We start from the raw sequence: 12,001 nt of genomic DNA on the forward strand, positions 1-12,001 counted from the left end.
GTTCCATAGAAGTTAGGAGGCAGGAAAAAATGCAGTTAGGGTATCTGGGGTCCAGTGAAGGGTTCTTAGGGTTAGTGTTCAAGTTAGACTAATGCCCAAAAGTAGCCGCAACAGTCAGATGTCTTGCACACGCAATGGCAAAGCCAATATTGTTATAAATAAGGTGTATTATAAGCTCATTCACTTATCATGTGAGTATAGGGGTAGGTTAGAAACTCTGTAACTTACCCCCATACTCCGATTCTTCCCCAGAATTGGCAGGACAAAGGAAGACGGTCCAACATTGTGTTTCCCACTGAAAGTTGCAGTCCTCAATTCTCAGGGGTTGCAGGTTTGAGCTGATCTCTGATTGGTGTCTTTCACTTTGCAAGGACTCTTGATTGAAGAATGCAGAAAAACTCGATGTAGCACCCCTCTCAGGACCGGACTCGGGTCAAGTAAGCTATTTCAGATGGTAGTCACCACAGCAGGGTGACACAAAACGACTCAGCGGCCGCGGTCGGACTTTCCCTCCTATCTCGGGTCCCCTAGATGCTAAGACGCCGAACGTTCGCAGGAGGTGGTCTCATAGTGCCAGCTGAGGATCACCCAAGTTTCAGGCCAAACTTGGTACAGTGACACTGGCAGCATGGTAGCCCAAAAACAAAGCTGGTCAGCCACAGGGCGTTCCAGGACACTTCCGAAGGTTTCCTCTGGCAGGACACCGAGCAGATGTCAGGAATGGATGGTCCATCCACTCCCAGGGTCGTAGCTCATTCGCAGGACTACTAAAGGTCACAAGCAAGACAGGGCTCATCCAGGACAGCAGCAGAAGTTGGTTTCCAGGCCTCCTTCAGTCAGGTCTCAGGTCTCTTCGCGGGTCTCACAGCTGGACAGGATACTTGGCGCCTTCAGGTTTCTCCAAGATCTCTGAGGAATGGGTGCAGGGGTCCTCTTATTATCCTAAAAGCCATGTAAGAGCTGCTGCCCTCACTAGCCAGTGGCCGGACTACCCCACACACACACCCCAGCAGTGGTCTAATCAGGACCACTGGTGGGAACATTCATGCATACCACTCAGACACACTGAAACCAGTTTGTGGATTTGGGTCAGACCGACCCAGCCCACATCCTGCAAGCAAACACACACAGCCCTCTAGTAGCCCGCCAAAATCTCCTGCTTTCCCAGGCACTGCGAGTCCTTACAAGGATTTCCCTGACCTCTCAGGCCAGGAAGAAGGCTAAAGAACAAGATAGCAAAAGGACAGGCGAAAAATGTGGCACGCCCATGTTTGGACACTAGCCACAGTTAGTAGTCAAACGTGGTAAAAGTGGTAAGGCTAAAACGTAAAGTCCCAAAAAGTGGGGAAAAGTCACTGCTGCCACCAGCCTATCCTTTTAGCACACCTAGAGTAACCAAAAATCCTCTGAGTGTTAGTCTATGGCAAAACAAAAATGCACCCCATTGTACTGCATGGTAAGATGCTGTGGGGGTAATGATAAAAAGTTACCACAAGTGATACAAAAGTAACCAAAAATGGTAACATACTAACACGACTAAGGGAAACAAGGTTTCCCAGTACTGACAGCCTGAAGGACATATCAGTTTTCCCATAACATATGAGCAAAGGGCAGTGCCATGAATCTTAAGGCTTCACTGTACTTCAAAAAGTACAGGTCAGAATAAAAGCAGAAAGTTTGGGGGTTCCACAAAGATGGAAGGAAAGAGAAGGCCTCCTACAGAGCAATGTGCATCAGCCACAGAGCCCTAGACAAAAAGGGCCCATTGTGGAAATTGTCACACTACCACCCAAAACACAACCTTGGATCCACCACTGCCCATGTACTTGAAATCCCTGTGACGAGAACAACCCACACGGCAGACACCGCGTTCTCTGTACAAGCACCAAAGATTCCCTTCCCATCAATATACACTGCTTATAAGGCCGACATATCTGCAGGAAAGTGCACACAACATCCCTTCTCCACCCCTCATCTACTGCTCGCCCAAATTCATCCTAACCAACCAACCAACCAACCAACCAACCAACCAACCAACCAACCAACAGAGAAACCTCCTATCCAGCGTCCATTGCATCAACCAATCCATGATATTCAGTAAATATACCTAATACAAAATGAATAATGAATTTATAAAGAATAAAAAATTACGAAAAAAAAGACACAATTTGTTTTAAATATATATTTGTGGGTGGGGTAAGGTGTTAAATCTGGTGGACTGGAGTTTTGAACATGGGGAAAGAAGGGGGTTGGGAGGACCCCCCCCATAAAAAATTTCAATATTTGTTTTGTTATTTTAGGTTTGTTAAAATGTCATTCTTTATGTTTTGGTTTGTTAATATCACAAGAACTCCAATCCACCACTAACCAATTGCTTATCAGGAGGCCACACAGATGCCTATCAGGGACAATATGAGCAGACACCACATCATCCCACAATCCCCCATTCCAACCAGATGGATGCAGTAACATTGGATGTGTCTCAATGACACTAAAACTGAACTTATGTTGTTGGGTCCAGTCGAATAATAGCTAAGCTTGGGAATGAGTATGTGACCTTCCTCATAAATTAAGCTAAAATTCAAGTATCCAACCAGGTCAAAACGTTGGGGATGATGGTTGATTCCTCAGTCAATTCAGAAGCACAAGTGAATTACCTGCATAAAAATACAGCATATCACTTGTGCCTCATGAAGGCCATCAGATCCTATCTAAATGAAACCAACTCAGCAACAATTTGAAGGGCTATTGTTTTGTCGAGGTTGGACTACGGCAATGCCCTGTTAATATGTGCCACTGCAAAAGACCTGGCCAGATGTCAAGTTATAGAAAATGACGCAGTGAGGATCGTGAAGAAACTAACGAGAGGTGATCATGTTACTTCGGCTACAAGATCGTTTCATTGGCCTAGGGTAGAAGAGAGGACAAAGTTTAAAGCCATGACACTTGTACACAAGTGCCTATTCGGAAAAGCCCCCAGCCATCTTAAAAACTGATTTGAAATTTACAGTCGGTGGGTAAAAGCCTGCTCACAGTACCAAAACATAAGCTTAAGACAGGATTGGGCAGATAATTTGTAGTATTGGCAGCGCAGCAGTGGAATAGACTCCCGTTGGAGCTTAGATCGGAAGACAACCATCTAACTTTCAGAAAAAATCTGAAGACCCATCTGTTTAGGTGAGTAGTGACCTGTTGCCTTGCGGCAACCTGAGACTAAGAATATATAACAAAGAGGGTAGCAGCATTTTAGTAAAGTTTGTGTCGTTTGTTAAGCGCCCTGATGCCTGCCGGCTGCCGGCATTATATAAGCTGACAAAATAAATAAATAAAGAGAAAGCAGGGAAGCAATGGAACCAGCCTCGAACCTTCAGAAATGTGCCCAGACAACCAATAGCAGGCAACGAGGACGTGCTCACCAATCCCCCCATGGAACTTGACTCATTCTAATGAGTGAACCATAGATGCCAACCCTGATGACAGATGGCGTCCCTTCATCTACCATTTACCGGGGCGTGACAAATACCAATGAGCAAACCTCAAATGGCAACCCAGAAACCCAGATAGTATAAGTGAAATGGTGAATTTCGAACAGTGCGCCTTCCCAGTGAGTTGCATTCAAAATATTGCTACAAAATACAGTTGAATGTTTTATGAAAACCCTGCAGCAAGAGCCTAAGGCCCTGATTCATAGAATTATTTGCGTGTAAAACGGGTATTTGCGTGCAATTCTGCCCGCAAATCCCTGTTTGACGAATGGGGATTTGCGGGCAGAATGACACACAGAGCCCCGTTTTACACGCAAATAATTCCATGACGAGGGCCTAAGAGAGGTGCTATTCACCAGGCATCCATTATACATTACACATTAATAAGCTTGATGCGCTGGGTTCTAGATGCATTGCATCCTGGTACATGAAAATAAAATGAGGCATTTTGCATTGTTTTTGGTCAGCTGGGCATGTGATGATGACTTGTGGCATTAGGCTTATGTATAATTTAATTTGCATGTATCAGGATGCAAGAAATCTAAGAATCCTGCGGCTTTACGCCAACATTTCAGAATGCACGTTCACTGTGCATTCGACCTGCCATAAAAAAAAAATTGAAGCCCATAATACCAAACAATGGAGCAAGGGTTGCGGGGGTGTCTCCCACTCCCCTAGTTTGGTATTATGGGCTGAGGGAGTTGCAGGGGTGTCCCCTGCATACATTAACTGGCCAGCTGGGTGAAAAAAACTCCCTAAAACTGGAATTACAAAATGTGAACAAGTGGGCTTCGTAATTTTGTGATTCGAGTTTTCGGGATTCGGTTCTATCACGTAGATCCCATACAGCGCATCAGGCCTATTTGGTTTTTTAAACAGAAACCCAGAAAGAAGGAAATCCCTGGATCCACATCTTCTGAACTAGTACCCCCATCGAAAACCCAGAGGACAATCTGATACACTAAATCACCAAGTGAAAAACTGAGCTTTTATATCGCGCTTCATGCTGGAGACCCGCCTCGAAGCGCGCGACCGGGATTCAGACCCGCGAGGCTACGTGTTGTCTTGCTTCCAAGACCAATGCGCTGCCCCTGAGCTATCCTCCCGCTCCAGGAAGCTAGATCGTCCATGAGCCTTCTCCTAATCTCTTCTGCATGTTGCCACCTCATGCTGCAAGATTGCAACATCTTCCTCACAGACATTTAACTAGACATTAATGGCTAGTACAGACTAATGATGACTCAAACAGCCATGTAATAAGCTAGCCCATTGCTCCATTTAAGGAACTTGCAATCCTGGAAGCCAAATCTAGTAAAATGATCCCCGCCAGCCACATCTACTCTGTCAACTCTGTGACTCCTGCAGCAGCCCTTCACTTGTTCAGTGGCTTGGCACAACACACAGAGCTGAAACCCAGCACAAGGGGATACGCATAAAATCTAATATACCTTTTAACATGTAATGTTTATCAAATGTGCATCTACTGTAAATCACGTAAACTCTGAGCCCTCAGCTGTAATTAGTTGCTCCAGTGATAGTCACGTAGTTACATACCACCCCCCCACCTTTTAGTGCAGTCATCCCACACTAGTCTCAGTTCCACGCCAAATACGCCTCTCATGACAGCAATTATTTATGAACTGGCATAGCAAATCACACAGCACCCCGCACCAACATATACATTTCCAAATATAACGTTCAATTACTATTCAGTGCTGACCAAAAGTAACATTTCCTGGAAATCATAAAGTACGTTTCATGTACTGTCTGCAACGCAATGTATGTTATACCACGTGGGCCTCAAAATGTGCACTCCCCAGTAGCCGTTGGCTAGTGATAACTGAGTCTTGACGAGTAAGAAATGGTGTGCTGCGTGAAGGTGTATAATTGAGGGGGCAGGTGAGTTAGTATGACTGGCTAGTAGTTTGCAACTTGAAACGTTGACCCCTGCTACCAGGTATGTTTGGACTACAGTCTGACCAGCTCCAAGACAACTCAAAAGCACTTTGAGGCCAGGGCGGTGGCAGTTAGGCACTATACAAATGCCACTGAACAAAACATAGCACACACAGGAACCGCACAACTTTCCACTCATGCTTCCAGTCCAAAGTCTGCAGTGGTGGAAACGGAAATTATTTTATGGTGGGATTCACCAGCGAAGGGGTGGAGGTAGGGAGATTAGCATTGTTCTCCCCCCCCCCCACCATAAACATTTGTCTCTCAAAAGATGAATCATCAATGCCTGGAAAATAACTCAAGATATGACTGTTTCTTATGATGTTGCTGGTAAAGTATGAAAGATGCACAGCTTTCAAACCTATAAAGCTGTATTTAAATCTTTCCTGCAGGGTGGAAGCCAAATAAGCAAAGTGAAAAGCATTATACCCCGACGTTTACATGGTTGTGTGGGTAAGTGTCTCACCTCTGGTCCCTTGGGAACTATTGAAGTAATACAGAGAAAACACTGCAGGCGTTGGTGTTCTCTAATAACTGGGACAAGAGTTTTTCCTGGATCTGAGATCAGGAAAAGACATGATTTGCCAGATTCGTAAAAATCCGGCCAAATTACAACACCGGGGTCTTTCAGAATCGAAGAGCCATAGACAGTGGCGTGCTCAGGGAGTGGCCTGGGGTGGCACTTGCTACCCCTGGAATCTGATTGGCCACCCCGGATGCCACCCCATTATTCTAAACTATGATCCTTATGTGTGTCCGCGCTCTTACTTCATGCCACCCCTGCATAAGTCAGCACCCGACTTGGGCCACCACAGTGAAAAGAGTCTGCACACGCCACTGGCCATAGAGCAATGCTACCGCGTACAAGCCTAGAGAGCTACCAGGCCATACCCACGGAATAGGTGCGCTATACAAATAATCAATGATCATTCAACGCACCTGAATAAGTACACATTTGAGCACACTGCCTGAGCCGAACGCTGACTCTCAGGAAGGGCTACTGGCAGAAACGTATGTGCCTGCTTTTGCTTACTTCAATGAGCCATTTGAAAATACTGCATACACGGGGTCATCACAAGTTTGCGGTAACACTTAAATGCGGTGGTAACGCTATTACCACCGCATTTAAGGGTCTGCCAAATCATGGGTTTGATAGAATTTACCCCCAGCTCTGATCTGGGGGTAAATCTTCTGCGATTTTGCTGATTTTCTGTGCTATTTCCATGCGCTAATACCGCTGATGGTAGTAGCGCCGAAAATTCCCCATTGGGCCCAATGGGGAATGGGGAATTCCGGAATGGGCCCTGTGGGGAATGGAGACTTACCGTTCTGCCAAACCTGTGATCCGGCACTAATAGCGCTGGGGGTTTGGCAGTAACGCTTATAGGCCCAGTGGTAATACCACCGGGGATACCGGCCAACTCGTGATGAGGCCAATAGCGTGCACTGTGCAGATGTCTGCATTCGAGCTACTGTAATGGTGCAGTGCAGGAACCATGGTGCAGCACCAGAGAGATTAGTCCTCCGCATGTGCTGCACCTCCTCTTCGCTCTCTTCTCTTGGCTGGCTTCCCTTTCATTCCCAACTTAATTTCAACTTTCTCTGCCTTGTTTTTAAATCTCTTCACGACCTTGCCCCTCCCGACCTCTCCTCTCTCCTCTCTTTCTATACTCCCTCTCGTGCTGTCCGTTCTGCTGACCTATTCCTCCTCTCTGTTCCTCCAGCCCCTTCCCGCTTCCGTTCCTTTCAGCTCCTCGGCCCCCTACATTGGAACTCCCTACCTCTCCATCTCCTGCTACCCCTCCTTCCACTCCTCCTTAAAATCTCATCTTCTTCACCCTCCTTCCTGACCCTCATTTCACACATTCTTACTTTCCTCCATTCTCTCATTCCTTGTCCTCAGCTAATTGTTGGGCATAATGTTATTGATTGATTCTAGTTTGATATTCATGCTTCTATTGTAATTGTGTTGTTGTAATGTAAAGCGCTTTGGTGTAAAGCGCTATATACAAATTTAAAAATGCAAATACAAATACCATCCTTATGCTATCACCGTTTAACAGAACACAATAACTCCACTGCAAAGTCTCAAACCCACTGAGCTGCCTCATTGCATGGGCATTGAGAGCTATGTCTGTTAGAGGAAAGGGCCCTCCCAGAGTAGCCAACGCACACATTGGCATGCTGTTCCCTGCCTGTCCCAGATACGCGGCCTATTGCGGACAGGGGCCGTCTTCCCCCGTGCCTCCACCCATAGCCCAGTGCAGAAGCGCCGCGCGGCTAAGGGCCGGTGTGTGATCTCATTCTCTGCCTTCCAGCACCACAGAGTAAATAAACACCGAGTACCTATGCTGGCCCGCAGCAGCAGCCTGCCAACAAGAGCCCGCCGCCACGTGTGATAGCTAACCTACCCACACTTCCCTCGCAGTTTCAAACCACCACTCGAGGGGTGCAGCAAGTGGGCGGCGCCTGCCGGGCTCGGAGACTCTGCAACCATATTTCGCTGCGACCTACGGGGTGTCATTTACATGGCACATATACCATTTAATAATGCATGCTGTTTTCAGCAAGCGGTCGGTTTACAGGTGTGATAACTGGTTCATAAAATAAGCCCGCGTGGGCAGGAAGGCAAAAGAAATGCACTTGGGGTGCAAGCAGAACATAGGAACTCTGCATGATCCAATATATAATACTACTGCACAACAATTGGGGTTGGGGAAAGGTGGGGGTTCTGGTTCATCACGCACACAGATCTGTGTGTGTTCTAAAGTACACATTTAGTCCTAGGAGGTGCGTTCAGCCTTTTATCATTCACGGGTAGATGAAATGAGCACCCGCGAGTTTGGGAAACACTAGCAACCTGTTATCAGCGCAAGATGACGATTCGCCTCAATTGGGAGGTGTAATGAGTGTGGCCGTCATTTAATTATTCTACACATCCCTAAAGCATTGCTACTGCTCACCGCGTAAGCAATAATGCACTTACTGAAATGGTGCGGAATGTGCCCCGGCGCCCCGCGTTCTGTGTACTTTGCGGCCGTGAAAACGCTCCGCAGATAACACAGCTCCGCTATTCACTGTACTCTGCACCGGAGCGCAGTGTAATCTCAAGGCGAGCCACATCTCTCCAGGGGGTGGCAGAACGAAGGCAGAATACATAGCATTGATGAGTAGGAAGTAAAACCCCTTATATACACTCTTTCCACTCCGTTCCCCTGCCGCATGGAACGGCATATTTTAAAGATTATTTTAATTCATACTTTTTCCCGCATCTCCTCGCTTTTTGTACACATGAGGAGCTGTGTCTTTCTAGGCTGTTTCTCTACTAGTATAATTACAGCCCCTGCCCGCAGATCGGTGTACAGTACCTTGGGCTTGTCAAAAGTAGGCTTTTTCTCTTCCATTTTGCAGTGGCAGCTCCCCCGCGTGCTGTGCTGTGCTGAGCTGACAGTTCGCACCGCCCTCTATCGCGTGCCCTGCCGCCCGTGATCCCGCCCGGCTCTGCGCCGCATGGATGTGACACTGCTGACCACACAAAGCCCGGGGAAGGGGGCGGAGCTTCCCGCCTAGCTCCGCCCATCGAGAGGGCGGGCCTCCGGGGACGAAGCGCAGCATAGGGTACAGAGAGCCAGGAAGAAGGGAGCTTTCGGCGGTCGGGTGCAGCAACAGAGCCAGGAAAAGAGAGACTGGCAAAGCAATAGGACTACCCTCAAAGACACAGCTAGTGACAAACCGAGCAAAACTACGAGTTTGTAGGGCAAAGATTTAAGCCAGGGCGACGGATCAGGCAGCAACAGAGACAGAGTACAGACACGCAACAGCTTGAGCTGGGCTGAGAAACAAGGCAGCAGGACCAATCCTGCCAGAGGCATCAGCAGAGAACAGAACAGATCACAGGCAGACAGTTAAGAATATGGAGGCAAATGAAAGGCACCGACGTCCACAAACACGCAGAGATAAAGTAAAGACATCAGGAGATAACGCCGAGAAAAGTGACAGGCGACCACCAACAGTTGTCAAGCTGATCCATTCCAATCTGTAGCTGCTTATCCAGTCCTGTTTTCTTGTTTGCATTCTGGAACTTGTAGTTCTGCTTTTCCAATTATAAAACTCGGACTACAAGCCCCAGAATGCAAAGAAAAACCAAGACTGGATAAGTACTTGCAGATTGAAATGGGTCATGGTGCTAAGTATGCAGGTGGAGGCGGGAACTAGTAGGTAAGTAAACTAAAGGGGCCACAATCTACAGCCATTGGCTTTAGCATGTAAAGCCAAGCTTACTGTGCCTTAGTTATCTTGTGGGATGTGGGCATGATCATGTAGGTGGTAGCTGGTAAAACTGGAAGGCCTGCTGCGTTGCATTGGCGGTGCTCTTCGGGTTCCACAGTTCTGTAATAAAGTTACCAGTCAAACAAATGCCCACTACCCATGGGAGAAGCCTTTTTGCTCTGAGTCATTGTTTCTTAATGAATGTTCTTGATCTAGGATTTTTGGCCAATGAGGTGAGTTCAGCTTGGTACACCGGAGGTTTTATTCAGTTACCCGCAAATCTTACTGACCTTGACGTCTTGCGCTTTGTATTCTCCTTTAAGAAAAAGATCCTGGAGCTGAAATATTAAAATACGAAAAAATGCTTACAAAGTTATCTGATAAAGTTGAGTACATGGAAAGAATATGTCAGGACTTTTGCCCCCACCATTAGCTTGTAATAATAGTTTATCAGGTTGCCATGGTCTTATAATATGATATGTCATTTATAACACGCCTACACACAAGTGTTTCGAGGTGTGAAAAGGTAAGGGAGGGGAGACAGAGGGAGGACAGCACAATGATATTACTAGGCCTTGTGTCTTTCAGATCGTGCAAGTGCGATAACGCAAAATGCAGGGGTGGAGGGAGAATGGGGAAGTGCCAGGAAAAGTAGAAGAGCAATTGGGGCAGAATAATCTCTGTAAGCGCAGCACGGCACACACAGGGTAAGTCCAAGGAGTCAGGGGACTGTGGGGTTACAGTTACAGCCCCTAATTGTGCGGAAGGCCCAGAGGCAGTGAAGGGTTGACTGGTTGTGGAGGAGCCTGGTACCCAGTGAGACTCTGAGGGTAGCCAGGTCATCAGTCAGCGCAGCAGACAAGCAAGACAGCAGGGCAGAGAGATAGAGAAAGCAGAGGCAAAAAGGAAGGTCTTGAGCTACTTCCGGTACTTCAGGTTGTCCGGCTCAAGTTTGAGACGGGCAGGGAGGCCATTCCAGAGGGAGGCACCTGCAGAGAAGAGAGATCTACCCCCACTCTCTGAAGCGTCTGACCCTCAGAGAGTTAGAGGTGGCTGAGCGTAGGGCTCGAGAAGGAAGGTGTTAAGGAAGAGAGAGTTGGGTGTAGTGTGGAGCCAGTGGAGAGATTTCAGAGCTGGACAGATACAGACCTTTGGCTTGAGGCCAAGGACACGTCTCGCAGTCCTGTTCTGGATTAGTTGCAGTGGGCAGAGAGTAGGTGAAGGCAGATTGAGAACGAGGCTGTTGCAGTAGTCCAGCCTGGAGAGAACCAGTGCTCTGGAAACAATTAACTTCTGGGGGAAAGTGAGAAAAGGAAGAATACCTCTGAGGAGGTGCAGCTGATAGTGGGCCTTCTTTGCAAGGTCCGTGATGTGAGGTGAGAAGGAGGGAGTGCAGTCGAAGATGACATCAAGTTTTTGGTCTCACAGGAAGGCGAAGGAAGAGGGTCCAAGAAGGGCGGCCAGAATGAGAGAGGGAAAGCGGGAGTGGTGGTCCGAATGAGAAGGATCTCAGTCTTACTGGCATTAAGGCAGAGATCGTTGGAGGCGCACCAATTCCGAATTGCGGATAGACAGGAATGAGCGAGAGAGGAGAGGAGGCTGATGGGAGCCTGAAAGAAATCTGAGTGTGATCCGCATGGCACTGAAAAGTTAGATAAGTTAGAGATAAGGTGGACTAAGTAGACATGGAAGAGCCAGGGTGAGAGGTTAGAGCCCTGGGGAACACCACATGTGGAGACAGAGGTGGTGGAGAGAAAGGACCCAAGTTGGACCTGCAAGGGTTGGTCCAGGAGCAATGGTGGACAACCATTCCAGGGCCTAATCCATGATGCCCAAGTTCTTGTACTGCGGGTTGCCTTAAAAATTCACCAATAAAATTACAAAAGTAATGCAAAAGGAGTTTACACCGGGCAAGAAGTAACACCATTTATTCAGAACCCAGTCGCAGCTAGGAAAGCAAAATTCATACAGAACGCGGAACCATGCTGCATGAAAAAGCAATGTCAAAGAAACACCCCTAAATGAAAAGCTTCTATAATCATGTAAACTAATTAACATCAAAACTCTTGTTTTAAAATATTCACTTTCATTTTTTTGATATTTTTCCTTTTCTTCTTTCCTTTCTTTTTTCTTTTCCTCCATTTTTATTTTCCTTTTCGTATCACTAAATGAAAAAAGTTTTGTAACTGAAACTTTATTAATTAAATAAAAAAAATAAAAAAATGTAAACATTTAATCCATCCTTTGAACAAAGATCATTGGAGCAAACATTTAACTCCCCAATAACGGGA

General features: G+C 46.9%; 1 protein-coding gene across 1 annotated transcript in view; it reads right to left on the minus strand.

The window, feature by feature from the left end:
• The window catches only part of LOC138580641 (adenosine deaminase-like), a 540,146-nt gene extending 531,185 nt beyond the window's left edge, over nt 1–8,961 (minus strand). The window contains exon 1 of the mRNA XM_069651342.1: nt 8,810–8,961. Coding sequence (XP_069507443.1) covers nt 8,810–8,845 — 36 coding nt within the window. The 5' untranslated portion in view covers nt 8,846–8,961. The remainder of the gene's footprint in view (nt 1–8,809) is intronic.
• Nucleotides 8,962–12,001: the final 3,040 nt, after the last annotated feature.

This window comes from Ambystoma mexicanum, chromosome 3p (assembly GCF_040938575.1).
Source record: "Ambystoma mexicanum isolate Mex_15411 chromosome 3p, UKY_AmexF1_1, whole genome shotgun sequence".
Taxonomy (NCBI): domain Eukaryota; kingdom Metazoa; phylum Chordata; class Amphibia; order Caudata; family Ambystomatidae; genus Ambystoma; species Ambystoma mexicanum.